General features: G+C 41.8%; 1 protein-coding gene across 5 annotated transcripts in view; it reads left to right on the top strand.

Annotated features, from left to right (window-relative positions):
• ARHGAP44 (Rho GTPase activating protein 44) overlaps nt 1–17,277 on the top strand; it is a 152,566-nt gene extending 135,289 nt beyond the window's left edge. For 3 of the 5 annotated variants that reach the window (XM_082272665.1, XM_082272663.1, XM_082272662.1), the window contains 4 exons: nt 1,542–1,973; nt 4,624–4,757; nt 4,968–5,312; nt 17,028–17,277. In XM_082272665.1, the coding sequence (XP_082128791.1) occupies nt 1,542–1,973; nt 4,624–4,757; nt 4,968–5,312; nt 17,028–17,170 (1,054 nt within the window). In that variant the 3' untranslated portion in view covers nt 17,171–17,277. Of the gene's footprint in view, nt 1–1,541; nt 1,974–4,623; nt 4,758–4,967; nt 5,313–6,081; nt 6,135–17,027 lie in introns of all 5 variants that reach the window. The other 2 variants (XM_082272664.1, XM_082272666.1) reach the window with 2 other exon arrangements.
• The last annotated feature ends 5,541 nt before the right edge of the window (nt 17,278–22,818 follow it).

The raw sequence follows: 22,818 nt of genomic DNA, 5'->3' as shown, positions 1-22,818 counted from the left end.
TTACACCACCTTGAGCAGTGAGTTCTTGTCTCTTCAATCACAATTAGTGGTGTCAGAGGGAAGAGTGGATAGTTTCAGAAAAACCTCGTAGATGGACATTTAACCAAACGCAAAATATGGGAATTGGTATAAACACCCACATAGATTGGCCTGGATAGACTAGTGCCTTTATTTAACCATACCAACTATGTAAAATGCTCTGAATTAAAAATAATTATAATGTTCAGTTATAATCACAAAAAAATGTATCAGAAATTATCACAAAATTAAAGTAAAAAAGTGTCACCTTACAGTGGTGGGTAGTGGGAAGAATGCTCCTGCAGACATCTAAAATAACCACTGGTGGCATGTCTAGGCATGCCCTGTTAGATTGGTGGTCAGGAAACCCCAACAACCTCTAGAACAGCTTTTCTGAGCCTTTTAAAGCAGAGGAACCCTTGAAATACCTTTTTCAGGTCTCAGGGAACTCCTGCTAAAAATGACTGTCTATAACTCATCATGACACATTAGTGTGATGGGCAGTGGGAAAAATGCCCTCTAAACTTGTGGTCGGTTTGAAGAACTACCCCCTTCCAGATAGCTAACGATGAATGGTGTTAGTGGGAACTTATGTGAGAGGCAGAAATTGCTCATTGCTCAAGGAACCCCTACCAACCTTTGGAGGAACCCTAGTTATGAAATCCTACTCTAGCGGAACCCTCTTGGTTGAGAACGGCTGCTCTGAGTTGTCCTCTACAATACCCAATTGAAGTCAATGGTAATATGCTGACCTGCATTTGACATGCCTTTTGAAATGTAGGAAAACAATGCTCGTGCACATGAGCTTTTATTGTACATTGGTGTTGACAATTTAGGAAAATTTGAGAATTGTTTTGGTCCCTATAAGGTACTGCATCCTAAATAAGGCCTAGGAGTAGCCAATAGTATGCGGTGGAATACAACTCATTTTTGCAATCGAAATTTAACAGATACTTTTTCGGTGGGTTTGTCCAGTAAAGTGTGCTAATTTGCAATGTTTGTAGGCATAACTGTTCAGTATTATGTTTCTCTCCTGAATTTTTCTATCTTGGTTTTACGCCACTCAAACCTTTTTTTGAATCTTGTTGACCAGACAGGCAAATTTAAGTAGGCCAAGGCACAACAAAGTATTCCTTGCATCCAAAATGTGTCCTTAGGAGCCATCAGCTCAGATCCTTGCATATTAGATTGTGTCTGCTTTTATGTGTTGTTGCTGTTCAGAATTGCATGTTTGGCGATTGTTTGTGTTTGTGCGTGTTGGCTATATGTATTGTGTCTGCAGCTACCATAAAATCTGCATTCATTCGCTCTGTGTTTTACAGCGCAATGGCTTTCTCGCCAATTTCTGCCTTTATTTTCCAGCTTTATGCGTTCGCACTTCATATCATTTTATCTATACACTTGTTGGGTTCTTCCTTGTACAAATATTTTTGCTCTTGTTTTCTGTTTTCTATTTTTTTTCTGTTGTTGTTCCTGTGTCTTTTTTTATTTATTTTTTTTCTCCGCACCCCAACACCGAACAGCGGAGATGAGGTTTCGCCCCAGTGGTCGGATTCCTGTTACAACTACCCTTCCCCTGAAGAAGACAGACCCCTTTCGTACCCATGCTCACAGCTCCCTACCCTCCATCCTCACCCTCCAAAAGCTCCACCATCTTTCAGGCCTGATGCCACCTCTACCTTTCGGTGGGCTGGTTACAGCCAAACTTTGCCTCCTTCCCCTCCAAAGCTTGACATAAACTCCAACCCTAAACCTTGCTTTTTGCACCTCACTAAGCAAAGCTCCCTTTCTGAAACTCACGCTTCTGAGCCTAACGTCTCACCCCTTTACATCAAAACCCCACTCGTCCTAACCAAACCTGACCCATCTGGTAACCCTAACCTACCCGCAATGTCTGCCTCGCCCCCATGGCTCAGCTGTTCCTGTGCTCGAGACAAAGGAACCAAGCTGACTAGGTAATTAAAAAAATAAAAATCTGCTGTGTATCTAATAAAACTGCCTCACCATGGAAAGGATGTAGAGTTCAAAGGCTTGCTAGACCCGAGACATTGTTCCTTTTTTGGCAGGTAATCATCCAAACAGCTAAGATAAATACAGCTAAGATAAATTCTGAAGAATTTCAGTGTCTTTGTGCTTAAGCTGTTGAAAATCCCCCCAAAGGACTTGCAAGGCTTAAAATATCTGTAAGGGTTTGAAGGCAACAAATTTCAAATGCGCTTCTTTGAACAATGAGTCAGCGGCATGAGTCAGTCTCAATAGTTCCTTTTACGAGCAGAATTAGACAGCTATAAGGAAGCTAGGTCTCCATGATCAGTGGCAGAGCAATAATAGTAAAGGTGATAAAATTGGGTTAGTCAAAGACCGGTCTCTTCTTAATTGTAAGAAATTCTGTATATCATTTGACTGTCAAACATAAAAAAAAAAGCTGACATTTACGAAATTGTCCACAATTTCTACTCAGCAGCCCATGATGACAATGCCAATGTCAAAGGATGGGAAAATATAACAGAAATGAAAGATTGATGAAGGCCGGGTGAAAGCAAGAGGATAGAAAAATATGTGCAAGATTTTTACACTGCCATTTCACAGCCTCGAGCTAAAATAGTTATTATGAAAACAATTTGGCTCATTCTTTATAGAACAAGGGTCTCCAAACTTCTCAAAACAAAGGGCCAGTTCAGACTTTAGGGGGGCCAGATTATGGCCAGTGAGGTTGGAAAAAGTCCCATGCCTGACATCCTTAAAAAAAAACAATGTCTCAGGTATGGCGTTCAGTTGCATACTGCCTGTGGTCAGTAGGAGGAGGAATAGTGCCCCATCATTGGTGTTACCAGGAGGAAAAGTGTCCCATCATTGGTGTCAGTGGGATGAATAGTGCCCCATCATTGGTGTTACCAGGAGGAATAGTGTCCCATCATTGGTGTCAGTGGGAGGATAGTGCCCCATCATTGGTGTTAGTGGGAGGAATAGTGCCCCATCATTGGTGTTAGTGGAAGGAATAGTGACCCATCATTGGTGTCAGTGAGAGGAATAGTGCCCCATCATTGGTGTCAGTGGGAGGAATAGTGCCCCATCATTGGTGTTAGTGGGAGGAATAGTGCCCCATCATTGGTGTTAGTGGGAGGAATAGTGCCCCATCATTGGTATCCATAGGAGGAATAGTGTCCCATCATTGGTGTTAGTGGGAGGAATAGTGCCCCATCATTGGTGTCAGTGGGAGGAATAGTGCCCCATCATTTGTGTCATTAGATGGAATAGTGCCTCATCATTGATATTAGTGAGAAGAATAGTGCTCTATCATTAATGTCAGTGGAAGTAACAGTACCCCATCATTGGTGTCCTTAGATGGAATAGTGCCCCATCATTTGTGTCAATGGAAAGAAATGGTGCCCCATCATTGGTATCAGTGGAAGGAATAGTACCCCATCATTGGTGTCATTGGAAGGAATAGTACCCCATCATTGGTGTCATTGGAAGGAATAGTACCCCATCATTTCTGTCATTAGATGGAATAGTGCCTCATGATTTATAATAGTGAGAAGAATAGTGCCCCATCTTTGGTGTCATTGGATGGAATAGTGCCTCATCATTGAAATTAGTGAGAAGAATGGTGCTCTATCATTAATGTCAGTGGAAGGAATGGTGCCTCATCATTGGTGTCATTGGATGGAATTTTGCCTCAGTATTGATATTAGTGAGAAGAATAGTGCCCCTATGGTTAATGTCAGTGGAAGAAATAGTGCCCCATCATTGGCGTCAGTGGAAGGAATAGTGCCCCATTGTTGGTGTCATTGGATGGAATAGTGCCCCATCATTGGAGTCAGTGGAAGGAATAGTGCCACATCATTGGAGTCAGTGGAAGGAAGAGTAGTCCCCCTGTCGTTGGATGGAATAGTGCCTCATCATTGATATTACTGAGAAGAATAGTGCCCCATCGTTGGTATCATTTGGAGGAATTATGCCCCCCTGTTGGTGTCCGTGTTAGGAATAGTTCCTCAAATCAGTGATCTGAATAGTGCCCCAAGGGCCAGATAAAGGCTAACAAAGGACCACAGTTTGGAGACCACTGGTATGGAACATTGAGCAACTGCTGAAATTAATATATAGTTGCCTCTTTGTTTTAAAAAAAAAAAGCTTTGAAATAGAATTGTTGGAAATGCTAGCTTATTTAAGAAGCGTCTTAACATCACCAGTTTTATAAACTTAAATCCAATCTTATATCTAGCTAGTTACATTTTGATTTTTTGATTTTTTTTTTTTAAGAAAAACTCAGATTTCTAATACCACCTTCAAGAGCAATGGAAATACCAGTTAAAAAAGGAGGAAACTGGAAGCTTCTGTAATGTATATATGGTCCTGAAAAAAGGTGTTCCCAGTTTTAAGTTCAAGTGCTAATTTCTGAAAAACAATGCCGAAATCTTAATTGGGCATCGGTTAGATTAAATATAAATTGCTGGTTTTTAATCTGTATTATAGTCTTCAAATAAAAAAGTAGTAGGACACAGCTAAATAGATTGTTTGCTAATAGATAATAATGTTTGGGCCAAAATGTGGCTATCCAGTCAGGGTAACTTTTTTAATGAATGTTGCAAATTTCTTTTGCAGTACGTTAAAAGGGAAAGAGCTTTCTCCGGTTTCTGGACCAAAGGGAAGTCCAAGCACTGGTCATATGGTGTCTGCAGGTGGAATAGGCCTAAGCCAGCTCTCAATGGAACAAAGTCCTCATTCCCTTAGGAAAGGTACTTCCTAGATATGATTTAGTATTCCAATAGACTTCTGGATGGTTGGTGGTAAGATCCTTTAATATGATGTCTGTGAAGGCTTTTTTCTCTACAGACCTCAAGAGAATCCGCTACGATATTGGGGTGAAATCCAAATAGTACGATTTTGAAAAATGTACAGGCCTAACTGATCTCACGGTTTTCAACTTTTTGTTTTTGTTTTCACAGCATCCAAGAAACTTGCACCGGTTCCACCTAAGATAACTTACACCCAGACAGGAGCAGTATCAGACCAATCAACAGGTCAGCCTTCTCCTGTCAGTCTTTCCCCGACCCCTCCCAGCACACCATCACCTTATGGACTCAGCTACCAAGGCTCTCTTTCTTTGACCCCAAACCTGGCTTCACCCCCATCTGTGAGCAGCACTTTAACAAAAGCCCGTCCTACTCCCAAACCACGGCAAAGGCCATCTCTTCCTCCACCCCAGCCACCAAGTCAGTCTGCTTCCAGTCCTCAGTCTTCGGAGAACAGTATCTTAGATGGCTTGTCTCCTGGGGATAGTATGTCTACAGGTAAGAAGATTTATTCTCTGTTCTGCCTCTGGAGATATAATATTCTAGATAAAAAAATTCGGACTCTACCATATCTCATAGGAAAAAAATTCTTAAAGTACTTAAATGACTGTTTAAACATTTTAAACTAAAGATTAAAGCCCCGTACACACGCAACGAATTTCCGCCGACCGGTCGTCCGTCTTTTGTCCAGAGTGGTGTCTGTTGGTTGGAATGTGCTCTAGACTGCACACAAATTTTCCCGCACCACAGAATTCTACTTCAGAAGTGATGTCATGTGTTGGATTGCTTTGTATGTGTTCTTTCATCTCTGAGCATGCCTAGTCTTGCTCATAAGATTTTTCCCCATCGAAATCTGTACTAAAGAGACGAAAAAGACGTTGTTTTGATGGTCGACAAAAATTATATAGCCTGCACACCAGGATTTTTTCGGCCGAAAAGTCGGAGTCGGTTGCCGGGAGCACCATACTAACAAGCCGAAAATCGGCAGATCGGTCGTCGGACGAAAATTCCGGCCGAATTTCGACTCGTGTGTACTGGGCTTTAGTTAACTCTTCAGCTCATCTCTTTGGATTCTCTCGAATCTCTCAAAATGGAATGATTTAAAAAAAAATAATCAAGGTTTACTGTAATTACAAAGACGGAAAAATGCCGATATTCTTCTCTCTCCATCTCCCACCAAAAAACACTAAGTGTTTTGTTTTTTTTGTTTTTTTTTTTGTTGTGTTCCCTTTGTCTCCCCTCGTTCTCCCTTCCCGTTTCCTCGCAGCCGTTTGACGTTGAGTGGCGCTGTGTTGGATATGTGTGAGGGGGAGTCTCCTGGTAAGCTAGAGCTTCAAGCGTTTCACACCCGCCTTGACCATTCACTTTAAGGCAACCAATCAATATCTGTTGAGCACCCTGTTGGTCATACTGTTCTCACCATATGCATAATTTTCAGATTTTTTTCTCTATATTTACAAGATTATTTCCAATAATTCTCTACATAAGTGGTGTGGTTTCATTTGCCAAACCACAAAGTTTCCAATCTGTGGAAAGGTATGGTGTTTGATAGTCAAGACTATAGTCTTTTAAAAGAAATGGGAGCTCTATCCTTGCAAGGTTTTATGGTTATGCCTATGATGGAGAATGTGCTGAACCTACGGGGATGACAAGTACCATAATAACCTGTTTTCAGCAATCCGCTTTGGTTGCCCACCCATGCTAAACTGTTGCCTTTTATCTGTTCTTGGCCTGAACCCCCCACCCCCCAAGTTGATGTTTGTACATGTAGCTGTCTTGCCGAAAGTCATTGTGGACGTTTTTGGAAATGAACGTACCATCCGCTCCACTTCACAATACATTCCCTGGCACTATGTAACCTCATGTTCATACTCCACGCTGCTTAGATATTATTGTATGTTCATTTTCAAAGAATGTTTCCATCTCTAACTATACTGTGCCTGGTTGGCAATTCATTGCCCTGCATACAGATTTTCTGAGGGTAGGACTTTCGTTGAGCAGTAGTGGACAGCTATGTGTATGACTTCCCCCTAAGGTGGCAGACTTCGCATGAGCCTGCCACCAAAAAAACGCATGGCTTAGCCTTTCAACGCTTGACAGACATGTCCACCAACACAAAGGTCTAACTGGGAAGGTGTGCGGTGTCGTACCCTGTGCTTCTAGCTGTTGTTTTGTTGCCTGTATGAACCAATGTGCTTGTTGTAGGTTGGTTTTTAAACCTTTGTAACCTGATGTTGGTGAGATGTCTATCTCATGTTCTGTTGTATTTTGGTAAAATTTTAGTGTAAAAACTGTAAAGGTTTCAACTGTTTGTATGGCTGTGTTAGCTGTTTCTTATTTGTAATATTCTAACACACGTAAATATCAATTTAATATCAAAATTTTACACTATGTGGCCAAACGTTTTCGAATACCTGGTTAAAACACCAACACTATATGACCAAAACTATTTGAACTAACCCAATAGCGGGTCAGCACCATATAGTGTTGGTGTGCTAACCATGCTTGGTCACCCCAAAGCATGGTTATTACACCAACACTATATGACAAACTATTTGAACTAACCCTATAGCGGTTCAACGCCATAACGCGTTGGTGTGTTAACCATGCTTGACCACCCCAAAGCATGGTTATTTCACCAACACTATATGATCAAAACTATTTGAACTAACTCTATAGTGATTCAATGCCATAACGTGTTGGTGTGTTAACCATGCTTGGCCACCACAAAGCATGGCTATTACACCAACACTATTTGACCAAAACTTTTTGAACTAACTCTATAGTGGTTCAACGCCATAACGTGTTGGTGTGTTAACCATGCTTGGCCACCACAAAGCATGGTTATTACACCAACACTATATGACCAAAACTATTTGAACTAACTCTATAGTGGTTCAACGCCATAACGTGTTGGTGTGTTAACCATGCTTGGCCACCACAAAGCATGGTTATTACACCAACACTATATGACCAAAACTATTTGAACTAACTCTTTAGTGGTTCAACACCATAACGTGTTGGTGTGTTAACCAAGCTTGGTCACCCCAAAGCATGGGTAATACACCAACACTATATAATCAAAACTATTTGAGCCCTTAAAATGTATTGAGTTTGGGTGTTTCCAGTGAATGGACCTGTTATTGCTGCAGCATACAAAGCAATTTTAGACCATCGTGCTCTTTCAACCTTGAGAAGGCTCTTTTCTGCTCCAGCATGACTGCTTCCCTGCGTACAAAGCCAGCTCTATAAAGACATGGTTGACCAGTTTGACGTGGAGAAACTCGAGTCTCCTGCACAGAGCCCTGTCCTCATCCCTACTGAACCCCATTGGGAGGAATTGGAATGCCAATCGCTAGCTGGGTCTTCTGGTCCAATACTAGTATCTGACCTCACAAATGGTCTTTAGACTGATTTTCCCACGGGCACCCTCCAAAATCATATGTAAAGCCTTCCCAGAACAGTTGGGATGGTTATAGCCACATAACGTTGGCAACTCCATATTGTTTGGCATGATTGTGGAATAGGATGTCCACAAAGCTGATAATAGGTGTGATGGTCCGGTGTCCACAGGCTTATTCCCATACAATATTTTTAAAATTGTAATGTACCTGGATTATGTTCTATTTTTCACAAAAGTGAAAATAGTTTTATGGCAAGCAAATTGTTTCCCTGCACCCTCAAAACCATTGGCCACCTGGGATCTACTATAATTACCATCTGCTTGGGGAGTCTATGTCCCCCCCCCCCCCCCCCACTCCCGACGCCTTGCACGGCTCCGCCCGGGTCTTCCGTCCTGCCGGGAGACCTGAGTAACCAGCCAGCATGCCTGCCATGGCTGGTTGAAGTCCCGAACAAAGCTGGATTAGGCTTTGATCGTGTCTCCGATGTAGTAACCCGGAAGCGGCGTTCTGACATCACTTCCGATTCGCTCGGCGCCTAACGGCGCCAAATTTAAATAACTGCCAATATTTAAAAATGCGGATTTCGGCATTTTGAATACTTTGAAGTGCAGTGGAGGGGTTTGGTGTTAGTTAAACCCCCCGATCCCTCCATGAAGAGTACCTGTCACTCCTATTACTGTCACAGCCCCCCCCCGATCCCTCCATAAAGAGTACCTGTCACTCCTATTACTGTCACATTGCCCCCCCCCCCGATCCCTCCATGAAGAGTACCTGTCACTCCTATTACTGTCACATTCCTCCCCCCGATCCCTCCATGAAGAGTACCTGTCACTCCTATTACTGTCACATCCCCCCCCCTGATCCCTCCATAAAGAGTACCTGTCACTGCTATTACTGTCACATTCCCCCCGATCCCTCCATAAAGAGTACCTGTCACTGCTATTACTGTCACATTCCCCCCGATCCCTCCATAAAGAGTACCTGTCACTGCCTATTACTGTCACATTCCCCCCGATCCCTCCATAAAGAGTACCTGTCACTGCTATTACTGTCACATTCCCCCCCGATCCCTCCATAAAGAGTACCTGTCACTGCCTATTACTATCACATTCCCCCCCGATCCCTCCATAAAGAGTACCTGTCACTGCCTATTACTGTCACATTCCTCCCGATCCCTCCATAAAGAGTACCTGTCACTGCTATTACTATCACATTCCCCCCGATCCCTCCATAAAGAGTACCTGTCACTGCCTATTACTGTCGCATTCCCCAGAGTCTTTGCTTAATTAAAAAAAATAAATATATATATATATATATATATATATATATATATATATATATATATATATATATACAGTATCTCACAAAAGCACACCCCTCACATTTTTGTAAATATTTTATTCTATCTTTTCATGTGACAACAATGAAGAAATTACACTTTGCTACAATGTAAAGTAGTGAGTGTACACAGGGCCATCTTACCGAATGGGTACGCTGGGCAGTTGCCCGGGGGCCCCACTTGCCCAGCAACCTAGCCCCAGCCAAGCATTAGTCCCGATTCCCGTGTGCATCCCGCCAAACTTAGCAGGTGACAAGCACCTGTTTGCCCTGCGCTGCTGTCAGGCCACTTGGGCCCTGAAAGGGGGAGCCCACAACTGCAGGAATGTCTGTCCGCCTCCACAGGAACAGGCGCACACAGGACAGTCGAGTCTGACTCCCATCCGTGTGTGTGTTCAAGGGACCCAGCTGCCGAACTTGGAAGCTGTCATTAGCCTGGCACTGCTGTACCAATAAATATCGCCTTTTCGATAATTTGCATTTTTTTTCTAGTGGGTGATTGTGTAGACGGGGCCTCAGTGTACTGCATTGCCCGGGGCCCTTTAACGCTCTTAAGATGGCACTGAGTGTACAGCTTGTATAACAGTGTAAATTTGCTGTCCCCTCTAAATAACTCAACACTCAGCCATTAATGTCTAAACCGCTGGCAACAAAAGTCAGTACACCCCTAAGTGACAATGTCCAAATTGGGCCCAAAGTGTCTATTTTGTGTGACCACCATTATTTTCCAGCACTGCCTTAACCCTCTTGGGCATGGAGTTCACCAGAGCTTCACAGGTTGCCACTGGAGTCCTCTTCCCCTCCTCCATGATGACATCACAGAGCTGGTGGATGTTAGAGACCTTGCGCTCCTCCACCTTACGTTTGAGGATCCCCACAGATGCTCAATAGGGTTTGGATTTGAACACATGGGCAGTCCACCACCTTAACTCTCAGCTTCTTTAGCAAGGCAGTGGTGGTCTTGGAGGTGTTTGGGGTCGTTATGTTGGAATACTGCCCTGTCCCCTAGTCTCTGAAGGGAGGGGGATTATGCTCTGCTTCAGTATGTCACAGTACATGTTGGCATTCATTGTTCCCTAGACCATGGTGAGGCCTGTTCCGCTGTATGGTCTTGGCCACCGTGCTGCAGCTCAGTTTCAGGGTCTTGGCAATCTTCTTATAGCCTAGACCATCTTTATGTAGAGCAAAAATTTATTTTTTTTTCAGATCTTCAGAGAGTTCTTTGCCATGAGGTGCCATGTTGAACTTCCAGTGACCAGTATGAGAGAGTGAGAGCGATAACACCAAATTTAACACACCTGCTCCCCATTCACACCTGAGACATTGTAACACTAATGAGTCACATGACACAGAGGAGGGAAAATGGCTACTTAGGCCCAAATTCCACATTGTCACTTAGGGGTGTACTCACTTTTGTTGCCAGCGGTTTAGACATTAATGGCTGTGTGTTGAGTTATTTTGAGGGGACAGTAAATTTACACTGTTATACAAGCTGTACACTCACTACTTTACATTGTAGCAAAGTCTCATTTCTTCAGTGTTGTCACATGAAAAGATAGAATAAAATATTTAGAAAAAAATGTGAGGGGTGTACTTACTTTTGTGAGATTCTGTATGATTAAAGAGTCCTATGTGGATACACTCTGACAGGTGTTGGCAGTAATCACATCCAGCCTCATATAAAGGAGTTGTAAAGTCTCTCTAGGTTTGCATTCTATGCATTAAGGTGAAAAACCTTCTTGGTTGCAGCTGCCCACCAGACCCCCAGTTATTCTTACCTGAACCCAAACCAGCGACGAGCCCAGCAGCTCCAGCCGCTGTCTCGGGTCCTCATTGGATAGATTGATAGCAGCAGGAGCCATTGGCCGAGCCGGGGCAGAGTCCTGCTGTCTGTGTAAATGGACGCAGCAGCGGGACTCGTGAGCGCGCCTGCACGGGTTCCCCCATGGAAAGCCTCTCTCAGTGGGGGGGGGGGCACCTGATTAAGAGGAGGAGTCAGAAGCAATGCCGGGGAACCCTGGAAAAAGAGGAGCGGGGCTGCTCTGTGCAAAACCATTACACAGAGCAGGTAAGTGTAACATGTTTGTGAAGGTTAGTTTTTTTTTTTTTATCCCTTTACTGTAAGGCCGCTGATAATGAGTTTGCACAGAATGTTTTTAATTGCGCTGATCACAAACCGTTTTAGTCTTTTGGTTCCCTAGTAAGCAGCTTGCACAGGATTTTTTTTGCACTGATTTTGTTAATATTGCGCTGATTATATATTGTTTTATAAACTATGGGATATATACTGGAATTTTTATTTTATTTTTTTACACTAGTAATGGCGGCGGACAATCAGACCCCTAACTGACACCAATGCAGTGATCAGTGCTAAAAATATACACAGTCACTGCTCTGACACTGGCTGGGAAGGGGTTAAACATCAGGGGCGGTCAAGGGGTTAACTGTGTGCCTAGCCAGTGTTTATGTACTGTGTGCTGCTTTCACTAAGGGATGTGATGGATTTTATCCCCTGCTTTGCAGGGACATAGAATCCATCCCTTCCCCTGTCAGAACACAACTCTGCCTTGTTTACATAGACAGAGCTCTGTTTTGAGTCTCTGCCTGACAATCGGCAGGTGCCAGCAGACATCGAGTGCCCGGCACCCACAGATCGGTGTCTGCTGCGAATGCCTACAGCAGATGCTGCGCCCAGGGCCGGTGCTAGACTATTTTACGCCCTAGGCAAGACCAGCTACTTGCGCCCCCCCCCCCAAAAAAAAATAAAATAAAAAGGGAAGGGGTTAAAAACGCCTCTATTTCATACCCAGTGACCCTGATCTGATGGCTCCTCTATGTTATGCTGTCATACACAGTGACCCCCATATTCCTCCATTTCACCCCTGGGGACCCTAATGTCCCTCTATGCCTCACCAAGGGACCCCGATGATCCTCCATGTCACACCAGGGGCACCTGATGTTCCTCCATGTCATACCTAGATCCCTGATGTTTTTCCATGTCACACCTGGGGACCCTGATGTTCCTCCATTGCACACCTGGGGACCTCAGTCCCCCATGTTCCTAATGGCACACCTGGTGACCCCGAAACCCTGTTACACCCGGTGACCCCTATCCCCCATGGCACACCTGGTGACCCCGATTCCCTTTCACACCAGGGAACCTCCATGTCACACCCAGGGACCCTGATCCCCTGTTCTGGGGACACTCACTGGACGGTATGAAGAGAGTGGCCCGCACTCTGCCCTCCCTGCTGATTCCTTCTCCTAAGATGCTCCTCTCCTGGACCACAGTGCTCACCACAGCTCCAACCGGCTCCTGGTGGAGGGAGAAGCAGCAGTCAGAGAACTCCGCAAGTCCCTAATCCCTAACCTCCTCAGACCATTCCGGTGCCTCGTCGTTTCTGCTCCAGTAAAGATGCCGCCCTCCAGTGCCAAGCTTGGGGTCAGGTTCAGCTCTCCTCCGCTCCCTGCTTAATACCAACCCAGGGAAATGAACGGCTGCCCACCAGCTCAGTGCAGAGAGTCACTTCCTGCCCAGGGTTTACACCACTCAGCTCCAGTGAAAGAGGATCATCATGCAGGCAGCACTCCTGTGGGCTCCCTTCCTGCCTCTTGCCCCCCCCCCAACAGTGGTGGAAAGCCAGGGCCTGGTAGTTCAGCCACTGCCCCAGACACCTGGCATCTTCCTCTGTCCATTCTTCCTCCCCCACTGCCGCCCCCTCCCCTCAGCTCACAAGGATCATTCATGATGGACAGAGAGTGCCGACTCATGGCTGCGCCCCTAGGTTGCAATGCGCCCTAGGCGGCTGCCTAGTTTGCCTAGTGGAAGCACCGGCCCTGGACCAGTAGAGGAAATACAAATGCTCGATTTTTCCCTATTGTATGAGCAGTTTCGGTGTAGCCGTATTTTCTGATATAACTACTTCATTAAAACAAGTAGAAAACACACTCCACTGCCTCCATCTAGTGGTCATAAATCCGTATTTTCCTGAACCACTTTATCATCCTAATCATACAATACAGGACCCAGAAACTGTTTGTTTTTTAGAGCACACTAAACCCATGGACTAAGAATTTAGTATCAGAAAGGATACAAGTCACTCGCCAGAATCTCCGGCATGCAGGCTTATATCACCAACCTGTGCCGTACGCATTGCATCCTGGGGGGCGTGTCCACGGCTAACATGCTCGGATCACGCTAATCCAACATTGTGTCAAATCCAACTTGGTGTCAATGTAAATGTATCTGAGAGGCACAAATTGCTCCTAGCTTAAGGATCCCCTGTTAACCTCTAGTGGAACCCTAGTATTTTGACCAATTACTTTAGTGGCAACCGGAGTGTAGTAATGTTAGAACTGCTTTATTTGAGAAATTCACCTTGGTGTCAATGAGAACATATCTGAGAGGCAGAAATTGCTCCAAACTCAGGGAACCCCTTTTAAAGCTCTGGATGAACCCTAGTATAATCGATCCAGTTTAATAAGTGGCAACCACAGGGTAATAATACTAGAACTTCTTTGTACCCGAAATCCAACTTGGTGTCAATGGGAACGTATCTGGGAGGCAGAATTTTTTCTCCTAGCTCAAAGATCCCTGGTTAATCTCTGGTGGAACCCCAAAACAACTGACCAATTAGTTTACTGGCATCCAGAGTGTAGTAATGATAGAACTTCTTTGTGTGCCAAATCCAACTTGGTGTTGATGAGAAAGCATCTGATAGGCAGAAATTGCTCCTAGCTTAAGGATCCTCTGTTAACCTCTTGAGGAACTCTAGTGTTTTGACCAATTACTTTACTGGCATCCAGAATGTAGTCATTTTATAACTTCTTTATTTGAGAAATTCAACTTGGTGTCAATAGGAACATATCTGAGAGGCAGAACGTTGCTCCTAGCTCAAGGATCCCTGGTTAATCTCTTGAGGAACCCACCCTAGTATAACTGATTAATTCGTTTACCAGCAACATGTGTAGTAATTTTAGAACTTCTTTGTGTGTCAAATCCAACTTGGTGTCAATGTGAATGTATCGAAGAGGCACAAATTGCTCCTAGCTCAAGGAACCCCTATTAACCTCTGGTGGAACCCTAAAATAACTGACCAATTCATTTACTGGCATCCAGAGTGTAGTCATGTTAGATGCTTTCTCATTAACACCAAGTTGGATTTGGCACACAAAGAAGTTCTAACATGACTACACTCTGGATGCCAGTAAATGAATCGGTCAGTTATTTTAGGGTTCAACCAGAGGTTAATAGGGGTTCCTTGAGCAAGGAGCAATTTGTGCCTCTCGGATACATTCCTATTGACACCAAGTCTGATTTGACACACAAAGAATTTCTAATATTACTACACTCTTGTTGCTGGTAAATTATTTGATCAATTATACTAGGGTTCCTCAAGAGATTAACCAGGGATCCTTGAGCGAGGAGCAAAAATTCTGCCTCCCAGATACGTTCCCATTGACACTAATTTGGATTTCGGGTACAAAGAAGTTCTATTATTATTACACTCTGGTTGCCACTTATTAAACTGGATCCATTATACTAGGGTTCATCCAGAGCTTAAAAAGGGGTTCCTTGAGTTTGGAGCAACTTCTGCCTTTCAGATATGTTCTCAATGACACCAAGTTGAATTTCTTATTTAAAGCAGTTCTAACATTACTACATTCTGGTTTCCGGTAAAGTAATTGGCCAAAATACTAGAGTTCCTCAAGTGGTTAGCAGAGGATCCTTGAGCTAGGAGCAATTTCTGCCTCTTAGATGCTTTTTCATTAACACCAAGTTAGATTTGGCACACAAAGAAGTTCTAAGAGGCAGAAATTGCTCCTAGCTCAAGGATCCTCTGTTAACCTCTTGAGGAACCCTAGTATTTTGACCAATTACTTTACTGGCAACCAGAGTGTAGTCATTTTAGAACTTCTTCATTTGAGAAATTAAACTTGGTGTCAATAGGAACATCTCTGAGAGGCAGAGTTTTTGGTCCTAGCTCAAGGATCCCTGGTTAATTTCTTGAGGAACCCTAGTATAATTGATCAGTTCATTTACAGCAACACGAGTGTAGTAATGTTAGAAATTCTTTGTGTAAAATCCAACTTGGTGTCAATGGGAACATATCTGAGACTTAAAATTTGCACCCTGCTCAAGGATCCCCTGTTAACCTCTGGTGGAACCCGAATATAACTGAGCAATTTATTTACTGGCATCCAGAGTGTAGTAATGTTAGAACTTCTTTGTGTGCCAAATCCAACTTGGTGTTATTGAGAAAGAATCTGAGAGGCAGAAATTGCTCCTAGCTCAAGGATCCCCTGTTAACCTCTTGAGGAGCTCTAGTGTTCTAAACAATTACTTTACTGGCAACTGAAGTGTAGTAATTTTAGAACTTCTTTATTTGAGAAATTCAACTTGGTGTCAATGGGAACATATCTGAGAGGCAGGACGTTGCTTCTAGCTCAAGGATCCCTGGTTAATCTCTTGAGGAACCCTAGTATAACTGATTAATTTACCAGCAACATGAGTGTAGTCATTTTAGAACTTCTTTGTGTGTCAAATCCAACTTGGTGTCAATAGGAACGTATCTGAGAGGCACAAATTGCTCCTAGCTCAAGGAACCCCTATTAACCTCTGGTGGAACCCTAAAATAACTGACCGATTCATTTACTGGCATCCAGAGTGTAGTAATGTTAGAACTTCTTTATTTTAGCAATTCAACTTGGTGTCAAGAGGAACATCTCTGAGAGGCAGAATTTGCTCCTATAGAAGTTGCTCCACAGATGTTCAATAGGGTTTAGGTCTGGAGACATGCTTGGCCAGTCCATCACCTTTACCCTCAGCTTCTTTAGCAAGGCAGTGGTGGTCTTGGAGGTGTTTGGGGTGGTTATGTTGGAATACTGCCCTGTGGTTCAGTCTCTGAAGGGAGGGGATCATGCTCTGCTTCAGTATGTCACAGTACATGTTGGCATTCATGGTTCCCTCAATGAACTGTAGCTCCCCAGTCAAGGATCCTCTGTTAACCTCTTGAGCAGGGATATGCAAACTGCGGCTCTCCAGCTGTTGCAAAACTACAAGTCCCATCATGCCTCTGGGTGCCATGCTTGTGGCTGTCAGTCTTGCTATGCCTCATGGAACTTGTTGTTCTGCAACAGCGGGAGGGCCACAGCTTGCATATCCCTTGATCTAGAGCAGGGGTCTTCAAACTATGGCCCTCCAGTTGTTCAGGAACTACAATTCCCATCATGCCTAGTCATGTCTGTGAATGTCAGAGTTTTACAATGCCTCATGAGATGTGTAGTTCAGCAACAGCTGGAGGGCCGTAGTTTGAGGATCCCTGCTCTAGAGGAACCTTACTATAACTGACCAATTAGTTTACTGCCAACAAAAGTGTAGTAATGTTAGGCCTTCATTGTGTGCCAAATCCAACTACGGAAATGCGTAGGCTCTTTTGAACACCTTTCTTCTCTACCGCTTGCTTTTCAGATACCATCCATTTTGACATTCCATCTATCCTCATAGAGATTGACACTGCCTTGCAACGTGATGCCATGAAACAAGAAGAGCAGCGGCGTGCGGCAGAGGGAAGAACAGAATCGGATGAGGAGTCTGAGAGTACGGCCCTCTGACAATAACTACACCTTGTGCCCAACGTGACCAACAGCCAAATCTGTGCCAATTCCTGCAAATGATCCCCATCGTGCTCATGGGGTGGGGGTGCCTTTCCTAAGAACAGGCCTTTGGTTTTCCATTGTCCAATTTTCCCACCCAAAACTCAAAAAAAAAGGGATTTGTAAAAAATGATTTCCGTATCCACGTTCAGTGTGTTTAAGTCTGTTGGACCACTGAGACAGGTAACAAGGTGTCAAAGTCCAGTTTTTTGTATCCTAATAGTTATTTTTTTGAGAAACGGGAGTAATGTGTCCGCCATTTTATTGTAGTTAGTGCTGCTATCTTATTCCCGTAAATCTCACACTTCCTGTAACGGAGGGTCGGTATCGCTGATCAATGCTGCAACGAGGATAGGATGCTCCACAACCTCTTGCCGCCAAGAATAGATGCTTTTTTATTTTATTTTTTTCCCCAGGTCTTAAAATTCTCTTAATTGCATCTTACCATGCTTTGCCTCTTTTAAACTTGGATTATTTAAATGTTTAGTAATATTTATTGAGACTCAGAGTTGTATATAGTTTTAGGCAGGCCTCTTTATCTGCTGAAACTGCATCTGGTATCTTAAAATATTTTTTTTTTATTTATATATTTTTTTTAATATTTTTTTTATACCTAATTATACCCCCCCCCAAACATTGATTTTTTATTTTTAATAATTTTTACTATACCTAACTATACTCCCCCCGCCCCCCCCCCCCCAAACATTGCTTTTTTTTTTTTATTTTTAACAATTTTTACTATACCTAACTATACCCCCCCCCCCCCAAACATTGCTTTTTTTTTATTTTTAATCATTTTTACTATACCCCCCAAACAAAGGTTGTTATGTAATGATAAATATGTATTTTGAAAAATAGGTATTTTTAAAAATCAAAAAGTAACCTATATTGCAGAATATTATTTTGTGGTCAATATAGCTATTTATATTAATATGGCTATTTATATTACAAAAACCATACCTACATTAATTTATATGGCTATTTATATTACAAAAACCGTACCGAAATATATTTAGAAATAGCACACCCGATTCCCAAAATTAAAATAGGACAATTATCTAATTTAATTGCATATTTAGTTGTTCGTCCACCCCTTACACTTTAAAAACTTTGATGTAAACCTTTTAAAATAAGAATATTAAGACTCTTGCTAGATTATCAGCAGCAATCTAAAATTTAAGAAAATAATAGTTTCTAACAAAAAAAAAATTATCATAACGCAATTTTTTTTTTTATTTTGTTTTGCTTACTACATTAGATACCAGATGATACCAGCTAAAAGAAAGATATTATGCTGCCTGCTTTTATGAGGTTTAATTTATTTTCCTTGTACATTTTTAAATAATTGTTTTTTTATAGGTTTGAAGATATACTTTTATATTTTTTTGTTAAACACACTGCTGGGATGAAATTATTTTGTTTCAGTTAAATATTGTTGTGTTAAATTTCAATGCTTTATAAATCTATATTTTTGTGTTTTTAATTTTATACATGCAGAAATACTGTGTGTGGGAGGGCTTACGTTCTTATTTCAACACGATCATTACTTTTTTTGGAATGGCATAACATTTTCTGAATATTATGTTCCCTGGACAGCACACATATGTTGGAAATGATAATCAGAAATTTATGTGCAAATTATTTCAATTTTAACTCCAAAAAATTGGAAGATCTATAAAAAAAAAAAATGATCAAAATAGTTTTTCCACATTTTAATTAAATGTTGCATGCATAATTTTTTTCATTGTAGAATGTCAGTGGCATTAAGAGAGACACAGTTAAAAGTGCCAAACATTTAGATATGAAATTTAGTTTGAAATTTGCAAAGGAAAATTTACTTACATCTTCACTACAGCGCATTTAGATGATGCAAAATAGATGCTGTGTTCTCGTTCATTTTACCATTTCATTATTAAATATATGTTCTAATCTGGAGCTCCCAGAACCTCACCTCGTGACTGTAGTATTAGAAATGAATAGCCTAAGTTCAAGAGGGTTGCATTTGCACTTTTTGTTTTTCCAAAAATCAAAGTGAATTCTCTGTCGAAAAAAAAAAAAAAATATTTCCTTCACAACTTTATTTTAAATTTATTTTTACAGAGTAATATATGAAGTAAAAATAAAACAATCTTATCTTATTTTTAAACAAAAAACAGACACCTTAACGTTAGCAAAGCTTAATTTAAATTTAAAAAAAAAAAAATCTAAAAACTATTTCCTAGTATATTGTGGTCTGTCTATTGCCTGTGAAATGGGAATAATTACAGAAATATTTTTTAAAAATGAAAAGAGTATATATAGTTTTTTTTTTTTGCTCGTGTGAGTGTGTGAAATGTTGGTCTGCTATGTGAAAGGAAGAAGAACATGTTATTGAATAATGTACATATGTATTTGTTCATAAAACTGTAAGAGATTCTAATGTAAAATTGTAAAGAAAATAAAAATGCTTGATGGGGGAAAGGTCAAGCTGTATTTTCCAGAAAAGTTGTAAATAATGGAATCAAAAAAATCATTCCGCATTGCTTTTCCCATCTGCAATTTTATATAATTTTTTTTTCCTGTCACACTGAAATGTTTACATATTACCAGAAGCAATGGTTGAACAAAATCCCCATAATTTTGTCTTAAAACCACTGTGTATTTTTTTTATTTTTTTTTTATTTTGAACAAATTTGAAAAAAAAAAAAAAAGGTTCATTTTTTTTATCTTCTAACCGCAAACAAGATTTGAGACGTTGTTGTGAATTTTATTTCTTTCTGACTTATAAGATAAAAATACAGAGATTGGAAAACGCAATTCAAAATAGCATTTTTTTTTTTTTTTGGGGATAGAATTCTGTAGTTTCTTCTTCTCTTCTAAGATCATGGCATTGAAAATGAGATTCAAGGGAAGTCTAATTTATCTGTACATGTCCTAATATTTGCATTAGCCAAGTTGTGGATGATAATCTTGTGCAAATCATTGGAAAAAAAAAAAATTCAAAGATTGACACTTTTGGAAAAAAAAAAAAATGTGAACCATCGTGAAAAAAAAAAAAAAAGAACTGGTATAAATAAAATTACAGACATCAGTGAACACTGGTGAAGTGATCAAGTTTTGCAGCTGTGAACAAATACTTTAATCCTTTATGAAAAAAATTTAAAAATTTTCCTGCCCTACACCTGTTGCCTGTGGAGGTTTCTATGCACACTTTTTTTTCACCTCAGTCGTGCGCCATGTTTTTATCTGTGTACAATTGTATCGTTGTACAGCACGATAATGTTTAAGTATGCAACATGTCAACAGAAGACCCGACGCGGTCTTTGCAGTGCGATGTACAAACTGGTTATGCGGCACTGGGAAGAAAGTATTGACTTCAGTATTTCCAGTACAACCTGTTACCACGTCAACCGATTTCTCATCTTTGTGTCTGAACATGTGATAACTTCTTATTGTACCAGTGCATTCACATCTACAATACCACCACCAGGCCTGAACCATAGCTTCTCCCGAGCCCAGCATATCTTTTTATTAAAAAAATAAATTAAAAAAAATAAATAAATATATACAGATATACATAAAATAAAAAAATATGAATGAATCAGTTTCTTGTGTTTTTGTTGCAATTTAATTTTTGTTTCAATTTTATTTTTACTCATGAAGGAGGAAAAGTAATATTTTGAAGCGCATTTAAAGCGGTAATAAACCCAAAAGCAAACATTTTTATTGTATTGCAGCTTAACATTTCCTAGATGTGTAGGCTGCATTCGTTTTTATTTTTCCAAACACAGTTTTTTGATGAAGATATAAGGGAACATAAGATGGATGTATTCCGATAACAATAAAAAGGTAATTATAAGGCATATCAAATGTTACAAAAGTAAGTTTGCAATCAACAATGAAATTGGTTAAAAAGTACAATTATACAAAGAAACAAAGTATAACAATATTGTTTCATTGGAGAACAATGTAATAAAGCATACAAAAAGAAATAAAGTTGCCCCTAGGCAGCGATCAATTTAGTCTTCAATAGCTTTGCTTTGTAAATGGCGGGTTATCTAGTAAAAAATCTGTCAAAGTATTATCCAATATAGTAGATATAACTTGTAGGAATTGATTTTTACGGGGAATTCATTTTCCATGTTTGCATCCAGCGCAGGCCTTACAGTAAGATCGGATATTGTGTTTGATGTTACAGTATCTCCCAAAATGGAAATATTGTTATATTTTATTATATCTTTTCATGTGACAACACTGAAGAAATTACATTTTGCTACAAGGTAGCACTGATAGGCTGCACTGAAAGGTGGCACTGGTAGACAGGAGTGATAGGTTACATTGATGAGGAGGCACTGGTAGGTGACATTGATGAGGAGACACTGGTGGGCACTGATAAGTGGTACTGATAGGTGACATTGATGAGACACTGGTGGGCACTGATAAGCGGTACTGATAGGTGACATTGATGAGACACTGGTGGGCACTGATAAGCGGTACTGATAAGGTGACTTTGATGAGGAGGCACTGGTAGGTGACACTGGTAGGCGACACTAGTGGGCACTAATAGGTGACATTGATGAGGAGACACTGGTGGTACTGATAGGTAACATTGATGAGGAGACACTGGTGGGCACTGACTGGCAGCAGTGGTGGGCACTAAATGGCAGCAGTGGTGAGCACTAATTGTCAGAAGCCGAATATCGGCTCTGTTTTCCTCTCCGCCACATTCCTAACCGGCTTCGGTTGACATCGTGATCAGCTGCAATTGGACACAGCTGCTCACGTGATAAAGAACCGCTGATCGGCTCTTTACCTCAATCTGTGAACACAGCGCGCCACCCGTGCCCAGCAGCGGGCGTGATCACGGGAGGACATCATATGACGGCCTACAGAATTGGACGACTGCTGTAGCCATCATTTGTTTTTGTTTTTTTGTTTTTTTTTAAAGCCCGTAGCGTGTGAAACACACTCAAAAGACTCCACCCGGTGCATAAAAAAGTGCACACACACACAAAGTGAGAACACAAAAAAGCACAGGGTGTGCGAAAACATATGGTCTTCCCTCCAAAGAGGTAGGACCCGAAACCTCGATCCCCCGGGGCGCAAGACTCCTGACAGGGATTTAAGGTACTTGTGGTCAGTCGGCCGAAACCAAACTGACCCCGTTCTTCAGGGGGACTGCCGAAACAGCCCACTCCAAGTACTAAGTGGAGCTCCCCCGAAGGGAGACCCCATGAGAGAGGGTGAACTAAGCCAGAAGGCCATAGCCACCTCCTCCCAAGACTCAAGGCTGGGCCCGAGGACCCACACCCTCCAGTCGTGCAAATAAAGAAAACAAAGGTGACAGTGCAGGTGACGGACTCCAAAGAAGTGGGGAAAGTGCAATGGTGCCATGTGAGGAACCAAGGCAGGCCTTCCAGCCGGAATAAAAAAATCCTCTGGTGCAAGCCAAAAGGCCTGTCCCAAGAGGCAGGTGTGAAAAAGGTGTGCAGTGACCAAGGTGCCGAAAAAACTCACAGCGAGCTGCCCCTCACCAGTGAGAAATTAAGGCACCCCTGGTCTGCCACCCCAGGGGTACTTACACTACGGGCTTTTTCAATCTCAGCCCCCGGCCAGACCAAGTGCAG

Source organism: Pelophylax lessonae (genome assembly GCF_965119305.1).
Source record: "Pelophylax lessonae genome assembly, chromosome: 11".
Classification (NCBI taxonomy): domain Eukaryota; kingdom Metazoa; phylum Chordata; class Amphibia; order Anura; family Ranidae; genus Pelophylax; species Pelophylax lessonae.
Note: the sequence above shows the minus strand (reverse complement) of the source record. Positions and strands in the feature narration are given on the sequence as shown.